Below are 26,883 nucleotides of genomic sequence, written 5' to 3' on the forward strand. Positions count from 1 at the left end.
GCATCGTCTCCAAATCACTGCTGCAACTGTAGCTGCTACTATATGAATGTATTCGATGTATTTATTTTCATAATCCATTTTTATTAAAATGAATCAAAAATTAGCGAAAATAAACGAGTTAGCTTAAAGCAAGCGAAGATAAGGAAGCAGAAAAGCGAATAGTTTTTGAAGGCTGCTTTGATTGTAATAGAGGGGAAGGGGAAGTAAAAAGTCCAAGCTTTCCTTCGCTGCATGAAATTGTACCTTTACTTATAAGCCTTGCTTGGCTTTTGATCTCATGCTCTTTAGTCTTTATTTGTCATCAATTTGCTGACAGCTTTGAATACAACAAAATTTGCATCAAATTTGACGCATTTTGTCTTCAAAATTTGTAGTAAAATTTTAGAAAATTTGATTTTGATAGTATTCAGCTATCTAGGAGCATATTTGGTGGAAGTTTGTATTAACAGTATTAGCAATAAGTAGTAGCAATAAGTTATTATTATTATTATTATTATTATTATTATTATTATTATTATTATTATTATTATAACAAAGTATGTTTCCAATTTGTAGCAAATCGATAAACATAATCCGTTGTCAACATTTGCAATTACAGACAAGATTATAGAGGTACTTATTAGATATTTTAATCAACAGTAGTATTTTAATTTGTGCTCTAATAAAAATATATAGAAATGTATTATAAAATAAATGACAAAAATCTCAATTTTTTAATGTAAGTGCATATTGTATCCAATTATTTATGTATAAAGTATACACTACAATGCATAAACTAGTTGCTCAGTAAATAAACAAAATATTTCTTTGTTCTATATTTTTGTAATCAATGTAATTGCAATAAAATTTTACATAAGTTATTTTAAATATTTAAAGAATTTATTTAAAAAATTTAGATTTCTGTTATTATTTTAAAAATTTTAATTTTTAACAATAAAAGTAATAAAATAAAATAAATAAACGACAAAAAAGTATTATTAAATAAAAATGTAATCTTATCTATACAACTTTCATATGTATATAATTTATTTGAAGTGTAAGTATGAAACACATTTTCAAATTTAATTTTCTTTGCAGGAACTGTACATCCTTAAGTATAAAAAAATTTTGTAATTTGAACGTTTTGTAATTTCAGTTCTCTTTCTCGATTAAAAGTAAAACTGAAATTTTGAATATATTGGTTTATGTGGAACCAGATATATTATGATTCCAACTAAACGGAAATTTCATTATTGTACGTGTGTAGAACCGCACTTTTCTTTATCTTTGCTTTCGTAGTAATCTTGAGATAATTCAATTCAATGGATGCAACAACCATGGTGGTTCCTCCTGCTTTTTTTTTTCCTGCTTTCTTTTCTGACGGTATCTTGTTCGATTAGGGCTCCAATCAATGCTGGTTTGTCTTGTCCTAATCGATGTCGATGCATTATTAATTCGATCCATCCGTACAATCGATTGTCCCTCATAATCACTCACAAAAATGTAGTGTGGATGATAGTATTGTTTTAGACTCGACTCGTTTCGAAACTTCTGCATCGCGCACCACACGTGACACAATAAGCATGGAAATCTTGACAACCAATATTCTGTAAATTTGTTAGGAATCTCACCGAGACTTTCTTGAGCCTTCAGACTCAGTTCTCTGTAGTGATGCTTCTAAAAAAAAAAACGCACATCAATATGTCAACACTAAGTCGATAAACAAGATGACAATTAAGATGTGTTAAATCATTATACTTTTCCTTAACTGTTTTAAATACATTTACTTATACTCATATTTATTAATTAAACGAAATATATATTAATCTTCCGCCGGCGGACGCAAGATCTCGCGAGATCCACGAGTTAGAGTTGCTTACTTTTTTCAATTGTGAAGAAAATGAATGAATGGATATTTGTTTCTATGATAAATATGTTCTTATTTTTCCTTCTACATATTTGAAATAATTTACGGTTATTTAGTATAGGGGACTTCTAATAACCTTGACCTTGACATATGTTATCAAGGTCATGTCCCCAAGTAATCTTGAACAAATTTTAGCCTTCACTCGTTGTTCGTTGAATAGTTGTTACCAAAAAAAGTTCATCAAAATAACGTGATTTTAAAGCAAAGAATTTGTAAAGCAAACATTCCTAGAAAAAGAACCAAATATATCATCACATACATCAGTTAACTGGACTAATTTTTGCAGAGAGATAATTCATGTAATTTAATAACTTGATACTATATACACTACAGGAGTATATTACATAAACTACATAAACGGAGAACAGTATCAATTGTTTGTAAAGCAGGAAATTTGTGTTTTTGAAATAAAATATTAATATTTTTGAAACAAAAAACTTGTATACTTATTAAAAACTTCTCTACTTTAATAAATATTCAATTATAACAATCTAACTTCTCAGTTCATGAATCAATCGTTAACAAACAATCAAAATCAAATTGGCCAAAAAGGAATTATTGTCGAAATCGATGAGGCAAAATTTGGACATCGACAATATCATTGCAACATAAAATAGTGAATCATTCACAACATTTTGTTAACCCAGACATTCATACTCAAAATATCGAACATCCATGGAGAGATATTCGCGGAATTATATCGATATAATCGTAAATAATCCCATTTCGTCCATTACCTTGCAGAATTCATGTTCAAAAAAGCATTTAATACACATGAATAATTAGACGCTTTTTTAATCGTAATGGCTAAAAATTCCATATATAAGTATAGAAATTCGGTCAAGTTCTCTGCTCTAAAGACATAAAAATTATATAAGAAATTATATAAGAAAATATTTTGTGCTGTAAAAGCAAGGAATTATTTCATCGAAGCGCAGTCGTTCAAAAGTTAGGTTTTATTGATGAAAACGCGAATTAACTTTTTTGTTAATAACTTTTTAAGAAACAACGAGCGACGGCTAAAATTTGTCCAAGGTCACTCGGAGTCATAATCTTGACAATATATGTTAAGGCCAAGGTCATTGAAGAATAATCCGCTACAGTTAAACAATTAATTTACAACATATTATAATAAAAAACTGCTTTTCAAACATTTTAAAACAATTTCTTGGATCACTTTTAATCTTTTTGACCCTGCATCCGCCGTGCGTGCGAGTATCAACATCCGCTGTCCGAGGGTTAATTACATTTTGCCTTCTGACTTTCATTCTTCTTTATTTCAATGATTTCATGTATTTTAAATTTTGATATACCTACTCTCTCTTATTAAGGCTCTTGACTAGTTGCGGCGACTATGTTGGAATTATGACATTAGAAGCAAGGAATGATACATTAATTTATGTTACGTACCATTTGTAAGTAAAGACAATTTGAATAAATCTAATTGACGAGATCGTTTTAAAACACTTGTAAAAATCAAAAAAACTCTCTTTTCCTCCCTTAATAATCAGTAAATAATTGTAAAAAGGCACGTAAAGTGAGCTTATATTCGGACAGAAATACACGTTTTGACAGCTGTTGAAACGAATAAAAAATACGCTTTTACACATAAAATTCCAAGATAATTTTAGTTTTCGTCAATAATTACGATTTGATAAGTACGAGACAAATAATATTTTCACAATTAAGAAAATAATAATGAAATGGCACGCAATATAAATTTCGTCGTCGTCAAAACGTCACTTTTCCACACTTGTAAGTTCAGCCATTTATACAAGCACGAGCTCATATCGTGTGCTCGCCTTCGGCGCACCGAAGGAAGGAAACGAAGTGAAGGAGACAGCTAGCTTCTTCTCACACTACTCGCTTGTTTCAAGCAACCAAAAATGTTTTCTCGCCTGCTCGGCATCAATAAGGGACGAGGGACATTCTAAATAACATATAAGTTTTAATAAATTGTAGTAATAGTGTATTCCTCCCATTAATCCAAAAAAGTATAAATCATGTTAAAATGCAACAGTTTATGAGATATTTAATTGTTTACAATATTTCATGCGCGTTATATATCTCCTTCATAAACTCGAGTAGCAAGAATAGTTCATTAAAAGAATTTTACCAAAAACAAAAATTATAAACCAGCCTTTCTCTTCACGAAAATCTTTGAAAGGCCATCAGAAAAAAAATGCGTATGTTTGAAACTCAAGACTTGTGAAGCAATTTTGCATTTTTTAGCAATACCTTCGGGAGTACGAAGCAATCGAAGATATTGTTCTCGATAAAAACGATATCGAGCGGAATTCCGGATTACGTTCTATCGCCAAACTCTGCCTCAATTCGTTTTGGGAAAAATTCGGTCAACCTTTGCACAAACTTTCCGAGTATCGAGATAATAAAAAATCTCCAGCAATTGGCGGAATTATTGTCAAGCCCGGAACACGAAGTAATCGGAATATTACCCGTCAACGACGAGATGACAAACAAAATGTTTTATGGCGTTTAAGACACGAAGCGGTAATACTCTCGCCGATAATTAACATGATAATAGCGGCGTTCATGACGACTCAAGCGCGATTAAAGTTGTACGAATATTTGGAAAAATTAGATCGACACGTTTTATATTACGATACTGAATCTTACCTACATACGAGTAGCGAAGGTCCGAACGAATATGAATCGCGTAACACAGGTAACTTTTTGAGAGACATGACGGACGAACTCGTGAGTTACAGGTATGGTAGCTTCATCGAGGCATTCGTATCTGGCGAACCGAAATTTTACGCATATGTGGTACCTCGGATGGATGTTGACATAAAATTTATAAAATAAAAGATATTAAGTTAAATTTTCAAAATTTGCGGCTGCTTAATTTTACCAGTATTCATAGGTTATTATTAAATAAGAAAAGAGAAGAAAATAACGGAGGGAGCCGCAATAAAATTGAAATTTAAAGCAATTCGCATTTCACGAGATAGTAACACGGGATGAAGTAAAAACATGCGCTCCAGTTCTGAAGAAACGCAGATTCATCAATAGTCGCTGTTTTCTCCCATACGAATTTATATAATGTGCTAGATTGTATAATATATTTCATTTAAGCTAGAGAATAAGTCACGGATTTTATCCTCCCGACCAAATTGTAAATAAAAACTGCGGATTATAATACAATGTTCTTGTAAAAATTTAAATCAATTTATACTCATAGTTCAAAAGTTAGAAAAAAATATAGTAAAAACGTTTGTATGATATGTGTATAATACATTTTAGTAAAATTTGTACTTTTACTTAAGTTAAAAGAGGATGTAATAAAATCGATTATTATTTTAAGAAGTACTAAAATGTAAAATTGTTATAAAATATAATGAAATATGATTTACAAACGAAATATATTTTTTTTCTTTCTCTTTTTGTAAACAAAATATAAAACAAATATAAAATAAAAATATTTTGTACTTGAAACACGAAAAAGTGTTATATTATATAATCCCGTTCTTTTTTCAAGGTAAATTTTTTTTCAGCAGTGGTATCGCGTGTAAGCTCATCGATGGCGATGCTACGCTCTGCGATCAAAATTCATGCTGATCGCAAGCCTATCAGCGTACAAAGATAAGCGTATTCTCAAGCGAAGATAAGCTCATTCTCGCACCGTGGCGAGATCAGATGTTCATTGGCCACGGTGCGAGGAATTAGATGTTCGTAGCTAGTCTACGCGGGGATACGCTAGCACGAGCGTACGCGCGCCGCGTGAGGCCTTCCGCCGCGTTGATCAGCTTATTCCTCAAATTTTTTCCTTCGTGTATTTTTGAAAATATTATTAGGTGTACAAATAAGTTTCCGCCGTTTTTTATCAAAAATTAAGCATTTATTGTGAAAGAACGATACATAATGTTTTATTGAAAGTATTTTCCATCGCTAGCTACTACTTTTTCCCATTTTTCTGGTAGCATACGGATACCGCGTTGGAAGAACGCTTCATCTTTTGAAGCTATCCAATTATCGATCCAATTTTTGATATCTTCATATGATATGAAGTGCTGCTCAGACAGGTCATCGATCGAAATAGATGGTAATCGGAAGGGGCAATGTCTGGTGATACGGCGGGTGGGATAGAACTTCCCAATTGAGTGTTTCCATGTAGGTTTTGACCGCCGCAACATGTGGTCGAGCATTATCATGCAGGAGAATAATTTTGTTATGCCTGGAATAGTAGTGGGCGCGTTTTTCCTTGAGTGCTCGGCTCAATCTCATCAATTGTGTTCGGTAGAGAGTCCCAGTAACGGTTTCGTTCGGTTTGAGCAACTCATAATACACGACATCAAGCTGATCCCACCAAATACTAGATGGGGTGAAAAGTAACCTCCTTGGGAATGAAAAAAATTTTTTTCTTATGCAGAATCTCGCCCAAAATATGGCGTGTTCGCTCAGTACTAATCTTTGTAGCATCTGCTAGCTCGCGCACCTTCACTTTCCGGTCAGCCAACACCATTTCATGTATTTTTTTGACATTTTCCTCGGTAACCGCATCGGAGAGCCTGCCGCTGCGGACTTCATCGGTAGTGGAGTTGCGGCCACCACGAAACACTCGAAACCAATATTTGACGGTGTAATCTGACGGAGTATTAGCCACATAATATTTATCCAACTTTTCTTTTGTTTCCTTCGCCGTTTTGCCTCTCAAAAAATAATGTTTTATGAGAGAACGAAAATCGTTTTCGCAAACACGTCAACAACAATCAGCTCTCAAAACAAAACTAAGGGCAGTATCGCACTGCCACTTGGCATGTCTGCCTAAATATGAACGGACTACAAGGCACCATAAACTTTTTTGCAGTAATGGCGCATTCTGGCGGTCAAGGAGGTTACTTTTCACCCCATCTAGTACACAACATGAGTTTTTTTCCATGAATATTTGGCTTGGCTGTCGATGTTGAAGCATGGCCAGGTGATCCCCAGGTGATTTCTTCTTCTTTGGATTATCGTAGTGGATCCATTTTTAATCACCAGTGACTATACGATGTAAAAAACCCTTTCGTTTATGCCTAACAAGCAGCATTTCATATATGGAAAATCGGCGTTCAACGTTTCTCGGCTTCAGTTCATATGGAACCCAATTCCCTTGCTTTTGAATCATTCCCAATGATTTCAAACGATGTGAAATTGCTTGTTGAGTTGCTCCTAATGTAAGTGCAAGTTCTTTTTGCGTTTGACATGAATCTTCATTCAATAATGATTCCAATTCCGCGTCTTCGTACACTTTCGGCCTTCCGCTACGTTCTTTGTCTTCGACGTCAAATTCACCGTTCTTAAATTTTTGAAACCATTCACAACTTCTCTCACTTAAGGCAGCCTCACCATATGCTTCTACAAGCAATCGATGAGCCTCAGCTGCAGATTTCTTCAAATTAAAGAAGTAAATCAAAAGTTCCCGCAAATGACGCTTATTCGGCTCAAAACTCGGCATTTTCGCACAAAAAAAAATATATGATGCTGATACAAAATCGCTAGAATTTCAAGATTATGTTGTTGACAGATGTCCAACCTTACGATATAATGTTTTACATCAGACAATTTTAACCATAGCTTGCTAGTGGCGCCGTCTTTTGTCAAACGGCGGAAACTTATTTGTACACCTAATATTAAATGCCATTTTTTTCTTTTTTTTTCTTTTGAAATCTTACACGCTAATCGAATAACTCATTTCGTAAAATGGAGCGCGCTAGAAACATCCATAAACATCGATCATATGCGACCGAATGCGGGAAAATGATTTTTGTAAAAAATTTTCTGCAGCATTTATCTCTGATATTTATATCTTATGTACGTTTCGAGAGAATTTTGTTTTATTTCGCGGAATGACAAGAAGCCTATCGTCAATTAACGACATTCGTGTAAAAAAGCTCGAAGAATAGAGTTGGGAATGCAACAATAATACTAAAACAACGAAGAAAAAGAATATAATTAAATTTCGCGAAGATTTACCCTGTCCGGAAGATTACTCCAACAATCTGCTTTCTCCAAAATTAGTGATAATCAACAATCTTAGAGAATCGTCGTCGTGCTACGTAATCATGGATTTTTTTACCAAAGGCAGTCACAAGAATCTCAGTGTTATTCTTATCTCACAAACCTCTTCCATCAAAGACGTGGTCAGCGCGATATATATATCACTCAACGCAAATTACATCGTCGTTTTCAAAAATCCACGTGATCGCGCTCATTTAGCGCGTCAGATTTATCCCGACGATTCAAAATTCCTAGAAAAGATATACTACGATACTATGTCAAGGCCTTACGGCTATTTGCTGCTCGATTTGAAAAAATCAATCCCGGACGAGTATCGATTTTGAACGTGTATTTTTCTCATTACGTCTACACGTAGATCTTTTTCAACGGATTCATATAAAAGATGAGTACGGGTAATCACCCGTGTCAGTTGTAAGCTTTTTCTCGCGATAAAGTGACAAGAAATCACACAGTGCGACGAAAATCGCCATATATTCGATCGGTAAGAGAAACGCCTGTTTCCTCACAATATTCTATCATTTGAACAAAAATCAACGCACAATCTTCTTACGAAACGCTGACGAAAAACTAATTCGTTGTATCTGTGAATGTGTTTTTAATACACTCAAACATAACGTCTCACTCGAACATTGTGAAAAAAAATCGGTTAATCAAATACAAAAAGGCTCTGCGTCGCGTTGCAAAACATGATAATTGGAAGGATAAAAGAAAACTGTTAGTGCAGCGAGGCGGATTTTTATCTTATATTATCAGATCTATATTATCAATCTTATTATCACTAATTATCGAAGGAAATAGTGGGAATAAAACGCTATGGAGAGGGCCAAAAAAATGGTTTTAATTTCGACGAAAATCTCGAAAGAATACAACATCAATTACGTCAGAATCCGACATCATTCGCATTGACGGAGAGTCAAAAGAAATCGCAGTATTCGTAAAATTCGGATAACACCGCGAGCATTAATAATACAACGCAAAATCTCGGAATTCATCTAACACGATTCGATGCGAAGACAAGTCATATTCTTAATTCTGATTGGCTACGCAACAAAAGTGAGAGATGGAAAATGTACAGAGGGGCATTATGGCGATACCTGCGATTTATTCAAAAAACGCGAAAGCAGAAAGATGCAGAAATGCCTCCGCTGATAACGAGACGACGAATAATGACATATTTATGATTTCATGCAAACATCTGATATATCGTCAGCACATTCCATCAGTAATGCCAATATTATTTCGAAATTTCGAGCGAGCATAATCATACGAAGAATAATCATGCCATGAAAAGCATTGAAAAGAAGTAGTGAAAAATCTTATCATAAGCATGCACACTTATTGATGAAACATTTGTTTCGAAAAGCTGTGCCTGATAGAATTAGTTAGGACAAACATGACTGACTATAGCACAATCGTGACTATAGATGGTAACATCGTGAAAGATTCGAATATCACTGACTTGATAAACAATGCGATGCGCGAGAGAAAAACTGTGAAAGTAGTGAGTAGAAATCAGTTTGCGTGATTATTCCGTGCGCGATTATTCCGTTGAACATAGGAGTACCTTCTGCGCTAGTGAGAAATAAAAGATTATTGCCCACGCACGATGTTAGTGTAAACAGCGTAAAACTTCGATCTCGGGCGAGTTCCACATCTTTTATATCGAAAGCGCGAATTCCACGCCAATTGTATCGAAAACGCAAGGAAAGAGAAAAACATAAAAATTACGAATAAGAAATAAACAAGGAAAGTTCGCTGATTCTTTTTCGTACACGAAAAGCTGATACCTTCGCATCTTTACAAATGGGAAAAAATCGGTTACTTGGTTGAAAAAACTAAGATAATACTATGAATAATACGATTGAAAAATTATACTACGATCCGTCGCATTATGCGGACTATTCGGCGATGGATAATCTTGATGGATAACTCGTGCTGTTAAACCGAATTTCTCACGGAGAGAAATCGTGCGTTGGCTCGAATCGCAAGACGCGTACACGTTGCACCGACCATTGCATAGAAAATTTCCACGATTGCATTATAACGTAACAAATATTGACAATGTGTAGGAAGCAGATTTGATCGATCTCCGGGGGGAAATCTAAAAAGTTACAACGATGGTTATTCCTATCTGTTAATGATTATCGATCTACTAAGTAAATAAACATCTGGATAGAACCATAACGCGACAAAACGAGTACACACTGCGTGATAAAACGCGTACTAAAAAAAACCGAAGGACGAGTACACATATACTTACAAACGGACAAGAGCAAAGAATTTCGCGCAATCAATGTAGAAATTTCTTAAAGAAAACGACAATCGTTTTCGGGTAACGCGCAATCCAAACGTCAAATCCATCGTCGAGCGTCTCAACAAAACACTGAAGGAGCGAATGTGGCATTATTTTACTCAAAAACGCGATGCTATCAATGTTTTGCAGGACATTGTACGCGCTTACATTTATACGCGTTCACGAGAATGCAATCAGTAGTAACGAGAGAAAACGCATGTGCCGCTCGTAAAAATATAGCACGTCATTGAAAAAAAAGAAACGTTAAAGAAACAGGCGCGAAAGGTTAAATATCACGTCGGAGATATCGTTCGTATCAGTAGAGCGAAAGGCGCTTTCGAGAAAGGATACAAAGTTAAGTGGAAAAGATATTTCAAATTTACCGTGTTCTCAATTGGCGAAACCCTCACGTGTACGAACTGCATGATTTAACAGACGAAGTCATGACGGTATTTTTTATGAGCAAGAATTAGCTCGAGTTGAAAAAACTTAGAGGAAGAACAGTTTATCGTCGATCACGTGATAAAGAGTAGAGAACGGGGAGCTAATAAGCAAGTACTATAAGTAATAAGTTGGCGCAGTTATCCCAGTAAATTTGATACTTGATTTTCCGGCTTCGAGTTTAATTTCACGATGAAAAAGGAACAATTTCATCACGGAACTCTATAGTGTTGCACGGACAATGAGAGGTTGCGATAAGTGAGATTCAATTTCCTGTACCTTTTTATATAACGAAAATGTGATCAGATTCGTCAATGTTAAACCCGATGAGGAGACGAATGATGCGTTTACGACAAAAGAAGTTGCATTTCCAAATGGAATTTACAACGATATCCAGCTTATGAGTTTATTGATGCGATTAATACCGCGTGTAAAGTCGAATCGAATTTTTATTTTGAACAGCAAAAGCGTCTGGCGGCAAAGTCTTGATAAGTATTAACTGCGATGAGAAGTGCAAAATGCTACACCATATAAACATTTCCGATAATCTTCTACGAATGCTAGGTCTCTATCAGCAATTTCCACAAATAATTATCCAAGCTCTTTTATTCCAAGCTCGCGATACCTAATTCCAATAAACAGAAGAGAAAACATTTCTTACTCATGGATTTAATAAGGAGACGGGAAAACGACTTATATGCAGATTTACTGGAATAGCAAACCCTATAATTTGTGATGCGGCATCCTCGATAAAATGTTCGTTTATTGCGATATTTATTAATCTTATATAACAAATGTACTCCTCTTCTCAGGATAGTTCCGGTCGAGATACGCAGTCGTAATTAAGCATTTGCAAATTTGGTGAAGTATTTCTCATTTCCAAATTATATCCCATTGCGACGAATGAATTTTAGAACGATCGAAATAAATCTAAGAGATCATCTTGGAACAAAAATTTCATTCGAATTCGGAAACGCTGACAGTGGCATTGCACTTTAAACGTAAGCACTGACTTTCTTTTGTGTACGCGAGCGTGTCGATAGTGACAGTCTTTAAAATATCCGCAAAGTCCGCAGCGCTTCAATTTCCACTCGGAGGTCGAGATAGTCGTATATTGCGCTTCGTAAACGACGTCGCAAAAAAAATCATCGAGAAGTACCACAGCGAAGAAGAGCAAAAAAGTGAAAGCGAAGAAAAAGAAAATTCGCGTTGCACGAAGAAAAATCAAAAAACCATTCGTTAGGAAACATTGAGTCAAGAAACGCGACGTATCCGACATATTCTCTTAATTGAGATAGGAATTCGTGACTGGAGAATTGTATCGTCTATGTCGAGTTTGATAACGTTTTAGAAATCGATTTTTCGCGACAAGTCATTGTCGATTTTTCCAGTTAGCCCTATGACTTCCACGAGAAAATTATTTCCCCCACTATACATTTTTTCTCATCTAATTGTACGCAAGACGACGAAAAAAGCTTCAGCTTTTGCTTATGACATCAATGCCAACGTTTCGTGACTCTAAAAGAATAGCGAAAATTCGAATATCATAATGGATATAGTTATCGACATATAAAGTTTTCGCAATGTCGAAGAAAACTTTGTTCTGAAAGAAGTCGCGGTTCTTGCGATTAATGCGACGATCATCAGACACGGGATTATGATGCCACCTTATCCATTTGGCGATTTACTCGAGAAAGTAAGATGAGAAAACAACTGGCTTACACGAAATTATCATGGAATCAAATGGTTTGATGGAGATGTCATCCTAAATACTTTATAATATATCTGCGAGACATTATACGACACGCAAGCTACATCTATAGCAGAGGACAAGAGAAGGCACGTTACCTGAATAATCTACTCACCAGAAATGTATATAATCTGGAAGAAATTTCTCCGGCTTTCAAAAATTTACTAATTTCGAAGGACGTGGACAGCGCTGATGTATGGACACACGCATCACATTTCGAACCAATTTGAATCACATTGCGTCATCTTACGCAATACTTACAAATTGAAACGTTGGCTAACTATACGAAATAGCAGCAATTCGAACTACGATAGCATTCCCTCAGAAAATTGAAGCGAGAGTGACATTGAAAATGAAAAAACAGACAGCGGAAATTTTTCAATTCGATTTAAAAATCAAAAACACAATATATTTCGAAACATCGCGTGGAGGCAAAATATCGCGACAGAAAAGTCGAACCAAAGCGAGGACAGACAAGCGACAGGCGAGGAGAAAAAAGATATTCCAAAATTCGACCCGTCGACGGATAGAGATAAAGCTAACACTAGCGTTTCGCAAATGTCAAATTTTGAGAATTCTACAACGCACGTGCTAGCAAAAGAGGTAAATTCTGAATTTGCGCAAACATTTCCTTTCTCACATTCTCCGATGACGAGAAATGAATTCACTGGAAGTTTTAAACGTATAACATCATCTCAGTGTCTGACATGCAGGAGTTTATCCTGCCGACCAACTTCCAAGGATGTGGACAAGATCGACTGTCATTGTCGTTAACATAAATTATGATCGACCTGGACACTAAGTCGCCTTCTACACCAACGAACACGGAACAGAAACATATTTCGATAGCTACGGCATACCCTTGGATTCAAGATTCCTCTTACGACTTCGCCGAAACTTCACGTATCGCTGGAACACGCTTCAAGGAGTGTTTTCTCAAACTTGTAGACAATATTACTGTGTATTTCTATATTTTATGTGTAATGGTTATAATCTTAGCCAGTTTCTTAGGCTGTTTGTAAACCTCTGATTGTAAACGCAATGACCGAATAATCGTACAGTTATTTTATAAAATTTTTCTTCATTGTAAACATAAATTTGTAAATTCTTATGCTGTATGCCATGTTCAATCATATACTCTCCAAAAAAATAAAATTAAAATAACTATTTCATATAATAAACATATAATAAATTTCATATAAAAAATAACTCTTTCTTTTAAAAAATAAACGATTTTATTAATTTCGTCTATTTCTTACTCTTAATCTCGCTCTTATTTACAATAAACACATTTTTTTCTCGTATTTCAGGTTTAGATAATGTACATTAAATACTTCAAATTTAGAAAGAATTAAAAATATATAACGTTCGAATCAGCACATGGAAGACGTCAGTTGAACATGTTCGTTCTTGTTTTACCTCCCCTTTCTTTCAAGTAAAAGTAAAAGTCTCTTAGTCTTGAAAATTTTCATAAAATATCCCATCATAAATATTAAAAATACACTTTCACTAAGACGTCAGAGACATATGGTCGTGCCAACAAAAAATAATAATAAAATTACCTGCTATTCATGTCCACTGTTTGTATCTTACCCCTTCTCCACGACATAAAAAAGGTACGATCCCAATCTCCCACTCATCTTTTTCCAGACTTCACTTTCCACTTTATCGGAGGTCCTCTACCACTTCCTTCTCCAAACACCTCGTGGGAAGTTATGAAGCGGGTCAATCAGATCTTTATCAGCTATAGAGCGAACCAATAAGAACGCTCCATTACCCTTTACCACTCCTTCATCCACCGACCAAGCCCACCATCCTTGCAGACAGATCCGTTTAGGCTACACCTATGGTGATGAGAGTGGCATGGAGGGGGTTTGTTTTGAAGCTAGGGATAGCGTGGGGGAATGTTTTGTCGCGCCAATTCTTCTCTGTTACTACTAAACACATTTTTCGCTTATAAAACGAAAGATATTGATTGTATGGAAAAAGTTTGAATTTCTCATAAAATGTAGCTCTCGTAATGACGACAAATCTAATGAACATGTTTATTAATTTTTGCAAAAAGCCATTTGTTCACTAAAAACCTGTCTGCGGAAAACTTAATTTCTTCATCTTTGAGCAATCGCACAGCAATTTACAGATGTGATTTTTCTTCTTCAAGAGTTGCACTATTACGTACACTTAGTAATAAAATGATTTTTGTAGTTAAACTGTTATAAAACGAAAAGTGAGTATCTTTTTTTCGTATAAAAAGTGGAATAATTCCGTTCATATGCATCATATCAAATAGCCGTGTGAAGCATTCGACAGCTGACACTTTTTTACGAATTTAAAAAAAAAGGTTATCCTCCAATTATTAGGAGCCGAGATAACAATTTTTTTTCAAAAAATCTATGGCTCTAATTTTTAAAATTAAGAGTTCCGTCTGGCACTACTTTGTTAAGAAAGAATTGAATTTGCTGTTAAAAATTCTCGAATTTTTTGGTGCTGGAAAAAGTTTGTTTTATTGGAAAGTTAAAAAATGCGAGCGAGGCAACGTGGAGGCTGGGTGGAGTGGAAGAAACTGACGCGTGATCAAGTGGGGAAGATCAAACTGCTCGGTGACTCGCATATCTGATTTCGTGCGTTAGAATTTGCTACTATTTACGCAAAAAAATCATATTTGGAAAAAATCACAATATTTCACATAGTGAAATTCTGCTGATTGGTTTTACAGCAAAAAAGACGTGTATGGTGTAAAGGTTGTTTTCCGCAAATAAGATTTTTTTGTAAAAAGTAGCACACCGAAATTGAAACTAGGGTTAGCACATAATTAGCACTAAATTATAACGTAAATAATTTTTTTTTTTATGTATCTTTATTATTTTTAATACGTTTCTCGTGTGCGATACACGTTTTGGGATTATTTCAGTTGTGAAGAGTAGCGCGCCAAAATTGAAACTTGGGTATGTTAAAAGTACATAATTAACACTAAATTATAGCATGAAGATTTTTTTCTATGTATCTTTATTATTTTTAGTACATTTCTCTTGTGGGATACGTTTTGGGATTGTTTTAGGCGTGAAAAATAGCGCACCGAAATTGAAACTAGGGTATATTAAAAGCACATAATTAGCACTAAATTATAGCGTAATTTTTTTTATTTTTATTTTTTTAATGTGCATTCTAACTTTATTAAAAGCCAGCAGAAGAATGATTCCTTGCTTAATGGTTAGCAACAAAATCAGGAATAGAACAACAAATTAGCATAAAAAGAGCAGTAAATCCTCCGTGTCTCGTGTGATTATGTTCATGTTGGTATTCTAGCTTGATAGACATATTTCGGTAATAATTACTTACGCATATGAGCATGGATAAAGAAAAATGTATACGGAAGCGTTAATAATTAATTTTCGAAAATGATATGTCGTAATGTAACTTTATTACACATGGTTGAATTAATAAAAAAATAATCTTTAATTTAGTAAAAAAATTGAAAATTTAAGAAAATTATGGATGGTGGCGAAGGTATTTTGTTAAACAAAAAAATAAACAATTTTTTTTCTTTATATCTTTAAAGTATTCTTGAAATCATACAACTTTTGTTTAAAAAATTTTTTTCTATTTTTTATACTTCCATCGATATTCGCCTCGAAAGAAAAATATCGTTTTTTTTTTCAAAGGGATGTTTCACCCCTTAAACATAAGTTAGCGCATGTATAAAAAATACGTGTCTCTGAGATTCTCGTATTTTACAGCATATTTCATGACGAATCAAATCGATTCTGGACAATTGTGAAACTTCCCTTGTAAGTGTACGTGATAGTGCAACTCTTGAAGAAAAATCACCCCTGTAAAAAAAAAAAAAATGCTGTGCGACTGCTCAAAGATGAAGAAATGAAGTTTTCCGCAGACCGTTTTTAGTGAACAAACGGCTTTTTGCAAAAACTAATGAACATTTCAGGGTTAGATTTATTCGTCATTATGAGGATTACATTTTATGAAAATTTCAAAACTTTTTCCATATAATCAATATCTTTCATTTTATAAGCGAAAAATGTGCTTTTGCAACTATTCAATTTTTTTCGCATATTTTCTTCACAAGTTTCGAATCTCAAAACGTATTCTTTTCTGGCTTTTCAAAGATTTTCGTGAAGAGAAACGCTGTTTATAATTTTTGTCCAGTAAAATTCTACTTCTACTGAATTATTCTTACTACTCAAGTTTATGAAGAAGGTATACAACGCGCATGAAAAATCGTAAACAATTAAATATCTTGTAAACTGTTGCGTTTTAACATGATTTATACTATTCTGGGGAGAAGTACACTACAATTACTACAATTTATTAAAACTTATATGTTATTTAGAATGCCCCTTATTGACGCCGAGCGACCGAGATTGCCGAGAAAGCATTTTCGCTTAAAACAAGTGATTAGTGTGAGAAGGAGCTGTCTCGTTTACTCTCAGCGCGCCACAGGCGAACACATAGACATGGGCTCGTGCTTAAGTGTATGGCTACCGGTTTCGCCAGACCGCCGTCTGATTCTGTGTTGGCACTGTCAACGCAGAGTTCTTGGATGAATAGTCAAGAGCCTTATAAATATATTTCTAATATCCTAATTGTAAATATTGTAAATATTGTTAAATTCTTTTGAACTATTCATTCTTTGTTTTTCTTCTCATAAATAATCCCGTAAATCTCGTAAATTTCTTCATAAATAAAAAAAATTAATAGTTTTAATAACATTCTGATTGTCATTCTGCATATATGTATAATATATCTTTAATTTCAGCAAATTTAAACTAAAATATTAAAAAAAAAAAGAAAGTGAGAAAGCAAAAGATAATAATTTATCATTCTTCCCTGTAACATTAATATAACTGAACACGTGATAACACAGAACGTTTATGTTATAATCTTGTTATATCTATCGCGTAAAGGAGCATGACAGTGTCTCGCGCCATGCTGCACTTATTTTAGTGCCGAAACATTACTGTGTCTCCAGATACTTGCGTTCTCACTAACCTTGTTCCGTAGAGCCCTGAGTAAGTCTCTTACGCTCTCGCCTCGGTAACTCCTATATTTACGCAAATCTGTTGCAACTTCAAAATCTATGTACAGTCTCCAATCGTCTCCCGTTACGCGCTCACCATAAGTTTCCAATGCTATTAAAGCCAGGCTGTCAGACTGATCTTTTTCCACTCGGTCGCTAATATCCTATTGCATAAATTGCAATAATGCATGAACGAAGGAAAGATTCACACAATTTATATCATAAATCTAATTATTTTTCATAAATCTAATCCAATCTAAAATAGTCAGGAGAAGTAAAGGGTAAAGTTATTAGGAGAATCTTAAATTTTTTATATAACTCAAAAATGAATTTTGATCTTTTTTCTTTCGCTTGAAAGCGCAAATAAAAAACAGATTTTGAAAATACTAAATTGTATTTTATACCTGAAAGAAACCCAGAATCTCTGCTAAATTCCAGAAAATTGGATAATTACAAATTGCTGAAGCTGGCGGTCTACCAGCAGGATTACTGCATAACATTGCCTTGATAAGCAACAAAGCTAATTCTCTGTCACTTGAAGACCCTTCTTGGAGTGCTGTTAGATTGCTCTCGCCACCTATAACAGAAATAGATAGAATAGACCAATATACTCGCAATAATTATCATAATATAATTGTATATTTCATGTAGTAGTTTCGCAATAATTGAATAAATGGCTAAATGTATATTCAATTATAATAATAATCTGTAAAATTATTATCATCTCTGCATATTTGTCATTACATTCTCTTGGTTTGATTTACAGAATATATCGAACGATTACTATATAAAAAAATAACGTAAGAAATGACATAAAGTTGAGCCAAAAAAAGTACATGCAATTGGAAATTTTACTTCAATTGTTACTTACAGAGAATATTAGCTTGTCTTCGTAATGGATCACCGAAAGGATGCTTGCCACCGGAGAGAACATAATAAAAAACGCAACCAAGCGAGAAAATGTCAACCGCACACGTCGTCCTTTCTCCATTTAGCATTTCTGGCGCAATCCAGCCATCAGTTCCAGTAATACCGGATCTTCGTGAAAATGATACGCGACCGAGTTGGAGTTTTTTACACAATCCAAAATCTGATATCATAGCGCGCACTTCTCCACGAGGTCCAGGGACAGAGAGCAAGACATTATGAGGTTTAATGTCTCTATGAACTACATATGCAAAAATTTCAAAAACAAATTAATTCTTTTCAATAAAAAAAAATAAAATCAAATCAAAAGCGAATTTATTATGCAAGATATTTTAAAGTTATCGGCCGGTATTCATAGTTCTTATTTTTAAAATGTTTTAAAATTAAATTTTATTATTAAGTAATGTCTCAAGACTACTAATATGACTCTATGGCTAATACTCATAGACGGATCTTATATTTAAGACCATCTTGAATTCAGTCTTAGGATCTCTATCACAAGCCTATCCCAAACCGATATACGGCCTGCAAGAACGAACATAATTCATTCTTATTTCAAGACTGTTTTAAGTAATGATAATAAGATACTAATACGCGCGCGATCTTCTGATTTGTTTGTGACATCTTAAGACGATCTTAAATATAAGAATCACGAAACTATAAATACTGACTCCAGAGCAGAGTGTTAACATCTTAAGACATTGAAATAAGAACCGACCATGAATATTAGTCGGTTCTGACTGATTTATGTCATCTTAGGACTACAATTAAGAGGATCTTGATATAAGAACCAACATAAATATCAGCCTTTGTATTATTTTTTTAAATAAATTTGTCAATTTGGAATCAGCTAAAAAAAACGCATTCAGAAATCTATCGTTTTTAAATTATAAATTAATAAACAATTAAAAATAAAGTTTATATCGTTGATAAAATTAGTTAAACTTACCAATATCCAAGAAATGAAGATGTGCTAATCCAGATGTAGCCTGACGCAAAATATTTTTCACAGATATCTTTTGTCTGTCATATTTGCCTGCTACGTAATCTTGCAAAGTTGCTTCTGCTAACTCCAAGGCGATGTATCTGAACATACGATCTTGTTCAGTACAAAAGTATCTAACTACATTTGCGTGAGCGTCCGATTCTCTTAAGAGCGCTACTTCTCGATCCGCAAACGTAAAGCAATCTGGTAACAAGCGCTTCACAGCTACAGGACGGCCATCAAATTGACCTCTAAACAAAGAAATAAGAATATATAAAGATAATTTTTTGATAGACGAAACTAAAATTTAAGATTATTAATATTTATAAATAAATATATTTATCAATATACAAATGTACAATCTCTCCGTAAACACTATGCATTAGAAATATTATATACTTGTACACAAATGTTCCTTCGCATCCTTTGCCAAGGACTTGTTCCGTGTTGAATGTAATTTTTCCCACTTTAACTAAACCATCGCCAATCTCTTCCGGCATAACAACCAAATTGCCTGGTTTTCCAGAATACGTACGACTGCTTTCGCGTGAACACTTGATAATTAATTTAATTTCATCAATCAATTTAATTCAAATTTAATAATACGGATATGCTACATTTCATTGTTTTTTTTTCAATCTTATAATACAGTGTCTTACCTGCGACAATTGCTGAAACTGCTCTTTACATTGTTTATATATAAACCAAACTACAATACAAGCTATTGTGCTAATTGTCAACATAATAACACTTATGATTAGTTTAATTTCTATGTTTTCCTGTTGATTGAGCCAAAATTTGGTCGCGCTGTACATTTTTGATATAATTCTCTGCCAATTCTGACTATTTTCCGACTGTACAGTATCGTTGGACGTATCCGATTGCATGGCGACAGATAACTTAGTCCCAGTGACATTCAACGTAGAAGTTTCTAAGATTATTGGATCAGATCGCCCAGTTATTTGGAGAAGTTGATTTTGTGGTTTGTATTCCGTGGGTATTTTGTAATGACCTAAGTAAATCACAAACATTATAAGATATAAAATATGCAACATTATATGTATGTTACACATCCAATATAACCGTAATTGTGCATATTACCTAATGTAATGACATTTTCAGTATGTTTAACGCTTTGATAACCATCATCAGCTATGTCAATATTAGAAATTAAAACATGATCCCCTGGCAATGGTACTTTATTATCTGTATGAAGATGTGATGTCACCAATGGCCCTTCCAGCAATAAGTGTCCTACATTATTCGATATAGTTGTTGTATCCAAATCAACAAGCGATGGTAACGCATAGAGACCATATCGATGCTGTCCAACGTACAAAGTTGGACTAAAGGAGAAAAGATATTTTAATTGTTAATTATTATGCATATTATATATGAAATTTGCAAACATATCTTCTATACCAAACTGTCTCTCCTAAAATCATTTTCTTTTTAAACATTGATCTAACTTACAACAATTGAACATCAGTTGACTTTGTCGCGAATTTTTCCAACAACGAATCGGCAATACTTGTGAAAGGAATTGTCAATAATCCATCTTTGGTTACAGTATACATGGCTATCACCGGACTTTTCAAGTCCAATTTCCAAAGAATCTTACCTAAACCGTCCAAGGTCACTACACGACCTGTAGAACTTGTGGTAAAATGCACTAAATCTGAAATCAAATCAAATTTTCTTAGTACAACTCGCGTACGCGTATGCACGCAAGCGCGCGCGCGCGCGCGCACACACACACACACACACAAAATATATTACTTTATAGTTGACAATCTAACATTCTACAAAATGTATTGTCGCGTTTTATAAAAATAGATAGCTTACCATAATTCTCTATCACATCAGGTTCCATTTGCATAGAGGAATAATCGTAGAATGTTACGTTCCATTTTCTGTCTTTATGCTTGCTATCAACCATGATAATATTATATTCCGTGCGACCGACAAAAATAGTATTTTGCATTTTCAAAGGACATGTATCTTTCACTTTATGAAAACTTAAAAGCTGCTCTTTTTCACCAGTCATTGGATCAATACTAAACCATGTGTCAATTTTTCTGCCAGTATATAATATACCATCACTACTTCTGCATGGACTACTGGCAACTAGTTGAGGAATGGTAAATGGCAGCTTTTTCAATGCTTCTGATTCTCTGCCAAAGAGATAAAGTGAACCATCTCTGGGATCCGGTAGAAATATAGGCCTGGAAATCACAAACATTTAAATAACAAAATGTTTCACTTTACTTTATTATTTAACAAATGCCAACATTTAACAAATGAAACATTACTAATAATCAAAATTTTATATATTTCTTATTGATAATCATTTATTACAAATATATCGTTGTGCAATGAAATAACTTAATGCATACATTTTACTTGCCGACAAATTGATAGGCACTTTGACCACGGGTTCTAAAATCAATACATATGATAAATGAAACAATAAAGTTCGATTTCCTAATCTAGCATGTAACTAATTGTTACCATCATCTTGTTGCCATCGTATTTTTCCAGACCTCTGATCAACACCCACAAGCAATCCACCAAGCGTAGAAAATAAAAGGAGAGTATCATCTTGTTCTGCTACCAATTCGGTGTTAAAATTCTAAATATATAAAATTAAAAGAAATATGTTGAGAAGGGCTACGAACCAAAAAAAAATAGATTGAATATATTTAATACACACTAACAAAAGGTAACAAATATAATAGTAAAATTCTAATAATATAAATATTATTTAAGACAGTTCAATTTTAATTGTAAGGACAACAGTGTGACAGCTCTCATAATTTAAAAAGCGCAATAAAGTATATGTAATATTGTGGATTTAAAGTAAAAGTTTAACTCTAAAAAGAATATTATATTTATCCTTTTCTTTTTTTGTTTCCCTTATTTGTTTATCATGAAGAAATCCTTCTCTAAAGAAATTCTTTTAACAAAAAAAATTGTATTACGTACATCTACCACTTGCTGTCCTGTGACAAATGCAAGCATCGTCAAAATAACAAGCCATAATATCCACTTTTGCATCATGAATCTTCATGTAGCATTGATCATATGATATACCAACACGGATGAATTCCTCTCGGCATAAATTTTGCTCCATACAACAATACATGCAATTACATTACAATGTATTAGTTTATGCTTTGGAGCAAGATGGTTCGTAATTATTACAGATTGTTGTCGTTAACATGATTGCCACAAATTTCTCCCAAAACACAACAAAGATCACATTCTTAAATCCGCGAATCTGTACATTTGTATCTTCTTTATTCTTAGTGCAAAACTGTGCAAAACAGTAGAGTATAATGTTTCGCTGCGCGGATAAAATCGTCTTGTAAAAAAACTATGTGATCATCAAGACGGTTTGCTTGCGTGTGTGTTGCGCGATGATAACACGTATGTGGCCGAAACAATAATATAATCATTGTAACAAATATATTTTATTCATTGCATCACGAGTCTCTTCTGCAGTCTCCAAGAGATTCAATTGACAAAATCAATTTTGGCGTATGTGTAATGACACGCACATTTCATAAAATTAATCATATGGACACGTGTCTCATATATATGTGTAGCAATGTAATTTGTATATACTACATACACATCGACAGGTCTGTATAGACCTTATGGCTCCGGCACACCAGCGCGATGTTCGTCGCGCACGATACGCGATATCCAATGAGAGTGTACCTTTAGAACATCAATAAAAACATCAATAAAGCTGTACATTCATTGGATATCATGTGTCGCGCGCGACAAACATCGCGCTGATGTGCCAGAGATATTAGGGCTGCCGAACACAAAATTTTTGTAACAGTAATCTTAAGGCGTGAACTTAAGCTGATGAGCCAATCAGGATATTACTTTAGATCTACGTATTCTAACAGAAATAAAAATAGCAGTAAACTTATTCATAAGGCAAGTTTCAACCGGTTAAAATTCACCTTATTGCGAGGGTATAGATAAGGTTATTGTTATTTCCATTTCTGTTAGATCTAACGACGTAATCTAAAGCAATATCCCGATTGGCTCATCGGCTTAAATTTACACCTTACTGTTACGGAATTTTGTGTGCGGCAGCCCTTAGAACATATACAACTACAAGCAAAATTGCCTTAAGGATATATCCATACAACTTATATAGTCGCATAAATGCATAAAGAAAATTATCCAATCAAATTGAAAATTATCACATTTCTCTTATTATGGGTACAGTCAACGCGATGCTGCAAATGTTTTGAAGCGTTTTTTAATTCGTCAGTTTGTAAAATTCTTTCTTCTAATTGGTTCATCAAATGCAAAAGCATTTGTAACGAGACTTTGACCACAGCCAAAGTCGCACGTAAAGAGTGCGAGGAAATACTATTCACGCTATTTAACGTCACAAACTGTTCGCGGAGCTATAACGCTAACAAATACAATCATGACATCACTAAGGCTGCGTTCGAAAATATCACTCGTTGATGTGTGACTTCAGTGGAGAAATAGTGAGGGTATTATTTGGGCGGTGAGTATTTCCGAACGATTTCCGTGTGACTTGTGTGTCATCTCAATTCCACCTCACTGCTCACGTTTAACCCTAACCTCGAGCTAAACAATTCACCGGTGAAGAAAGGCGGTGGAATGATTGTAAATAGGAATAACGGCGGAATATGATTGTAAAAAGAAATATAAGTCATTCTTCCAAATTTCGATTAGTCGATTCCCTTGTATTATGCATTATGCGTTATGCAAATCTGTGCTGCGGCCATAACACATCAGTTCACATCTAGAGAGCCTACAATCAGAGTGACGCCATACGGGTATCATTTATGATTGGTCCGCCATATTTAGCCATTCCCTCCAGTTTTTTAAACGCATTATTTTCTAAATTTTGAATTCATGCTAAAAAATGCTCAAAAAAATTGTGACACATCCTATGTACATTCCATCTCTTTTATTATATTTATGGGCCTTTACATTATAAGCCATAAATCAGCCATAAATAAGAAGTCAGAAAAATTGACTGTGATTGATCAATTTTTAGCTTCTGACTTCTGATTTGTAACTAATGACTTATTGTAGAAGGCCCATAATAGAGAGAAGTTATATCATACTTTGCTCATACTTAGCTTTTCATGCAAATATAATATAGACACATTAATGAATAATAGAATTATGTTTTATGTGCATTATGATGTACTCACATTACAAAACATAAAATATATTTCTAATTCATATTCACGTACGTGTGTAACTACTTCATCTCTTTTTGAACATGAAACTAAACAAAAATTCTACGTTGAAAAAATAAAAAGAGATTTGTTTTTTTATGGTCAAATATACAGATATTAATGATATATGCTTTTCTATTTTCAATATCAGAATATACATACAACTAACATAAATTAAAGCTAACGAGAATCAAACGCAGATGATCAGACGTAACATCTTAAAAAGATAATCAAACGGTACGAATTCTCTGATAAATTCTCATTTTATATGTACAGATATACTCATTATATATATATAGGGTTGGCCATATTCGACAGAAAGATCCTTGAACCTATTAAATGATTTTTAAAATGAACAGCAAAAAATGTGTTTTTTCCATGATTGAAAAAAAAAACATCTTTCCGTCGAATATGGCCAACCCTGTATATGGATATTCATGAAAAAGAATTACATTATGTATGTGCAATGTCGTATTCATTTATTAATATTATATTATTATTACCTAAAATGACATTAGACGTAAGGAAAAAGTGCTACTAGGACTTCGTATTGAAATAGCTATTAATTATGTATATTATAGATTTTTAATACTGGTAATATATATTGGAACACGGTCTACACTGCATGTATACATAATACAACTGTATTTCTAAGGTCCGATTCTACAAATATAAGATTAACTTCAATTACGGTTTATTTTTTTCTCAATTCTAAAATTGGAAAATTTTCCAAAATAAATTTTACATTTGTGGAACCGATCCTAATACACGTCCCTGCTAAGATGATAATGGAATAAAAATATCGATAATTAATCGATCGAATTTCCATGATCATATTAACTCAGAGGGCGTAAGCATCTTATACAATGGAAATGAAAACCTGTAATATCGACCTTGATTAACTTCGGCCTTCGCTCCAGCATCTCCTTAACTGCTGATCTGCAGAAAATCTGCAGACGTAGATTTTGGGTATTATCTATTTGGGTCATAACATCCTTCTGCCATTGAAAAAAGAAAATGGAGGGTTGATATTTTCTTTTTTTTTCTTATGCGGGATTTATTACATTCGCCCCGCGATTCTTCCGTTTGTTGATAGTATATACAATTATTACAATAATTATAATAATTAATATATTGATAATATTACTCGAAATTGTATACAGGGTGCGTCATCAAAATCCGGACAAATTTTAATTTAAATTTTCCGCTATATTGTGCCTCTATCAGAGGTTGTTGGCGTCGAGAAAGCCTGATGCTTCTAGTAAACAATCATATTCTCAAAATGGCCGCGATGTTGAAATCAAGTGCAGAGTATAATCAAAAAGCCGCGATCATCGAAGGTCTTCGCGTTGGGCGCTCAGCAACAGAAATAATTTGGTTTTTTGGATACTCGAGATCAACCGTTTATGACGTTGTGGCAAAATATATGGCTTTAGAACAATCCAACGAAGATTCCAGTATGCCAGCGAGGAAGAGTCACTCGAAAAAACGCACCGCGAAGACCCCCGTAGAGAGTCAAGCCCTCGAAAGGGCTCAAGCTCTGATTTCGGATGACCCAAGGTAATCATTGCGAAAATTTCAACAATGCGGCGAGTCAATTGCCGAGGAGGACTTTCGGTACAAATCGTACACATTAAAGACAAATGCAACAAATGCTCTCTGAGGCTGCCAGAACAAACTGAGTTGCTCGCCTCGGTTCCCATTCTGGCCTCCCAATAGCCCAGATTTAAATCCCTTGAACTACGTATGGAGCGTAGTTGAAAGAGTCACAAACAAGTCTCGGCATCCCAATGTGACGTCATTAAGAACCGCTATTGAGGCAGCATTCGTCGGCATGGACAGCGTTACATTACAACGTACGTGCGAACGTTTCAGATCGAGAATAGAGGTAGTCATTCAAGCTAATAGGGGATATATCGAATAATTGTGCTCTATAGGGATCCTCTAAGTGCCATGTAAAAGGATTTTTTGTAATATTTAATTTTTCATTAAAAACATTTTGTTTAAAGAAATTGTTCGATTTGTCCGGATTTTGGTGGCGCACCCTGTATATAATAGATTCCGGCAGAAGATAGTGAATTTTGTGCGTTTTTTAATTCTGTTGTTAAATCTTGTGGTTTGACGCTTAGACGCCCATTAATTCCATCGAGTCATGAATAATTTTTCTAATTTTATTACTTCTGGTTGGCTTAAGTCCTTAAACTCTAGCTGATTTCCCAAACGGGTTTTGTACTCTGGTAAGCGGGTTGTTTGAATGGTTCCTATTGTTTTTACAGTTA

The 26,883-nt window shown here is 34.2% G+C and overlaps 1 protein-coding gene across 4 annotated transcripts; it reads right to left on the reverse strand.

The window, feature by feature from the left end:
- Window positions 1-972: 972 nt before the first annotated feature.
- Window positions 973-23,014, reverse strand: Ire1 (serine/threonine-protein kinase/endoribonuclease Ire1). 4 transcript variants are annotated; one of them, XM_087414936.1, is made up of 13 exons: window positions 22,344-23,009; window positions 21,870-21,990; window positions 21,755-21,797; window positions 21,204-21,583; window positions 20,832-21,036; window positions 20,460-20,704; window positions 20,018-20,370; window positions 19,764-19,912; window positions 19,323-19,609; window positions 18,318-18,614; window positions 17,851-18,023; window positions 17,419-17,610; window positions 973-1,656 (listed from the first exon to the last, which is right to left on the reverse strand). In XM_087414936.1, the coding sequence occupies exons 1-13, from the start codon at window positions 22,416-22,418 to the stop codon at window positions 1,294-1,296; spliced, it is 2,883 nt and encodes a 960-aa protein (XP_087271062.1). In that variant the 5' UTR covers window positions 22,419-23,009; the 3' UTR covers window positions 973-1,293. The 4 variants fall into 4 exon arrangements, with proteins under 4 accessions (XP_087271062.1, XP_087271060.1, XP_011054528.1 ...); XM_087414934.1 differs by having other exon boundaries at window positions 19,758-19,912; window positions 22,344-23,008; XM_011056226.2 differs by lacking the exon at window positions 973-1,656 and adding an exon at window positions 7,737-14,255 and having other exon boundaries at window positions 19,758-19,912; window positions 22,344-23,014.
- Between the last annotated feature and the right edge of the window lie 3,869 nt (window positions 23,015-26,883).

Source organism: Acromyrmex echinatior, chromosome 17 (genome assembly GCF_024713525.1).
Source record: "Acromyrmex echinatior isolate Ae372 chromosome 17, ASM2471352v2, whole genome shotgun sequence".
NCBI lineage: Eukaryota > Metazoa > Arthropoda > Insecta > Hymenoptera > Formicidae > Acromyrmex > Acromyrmex echinatior.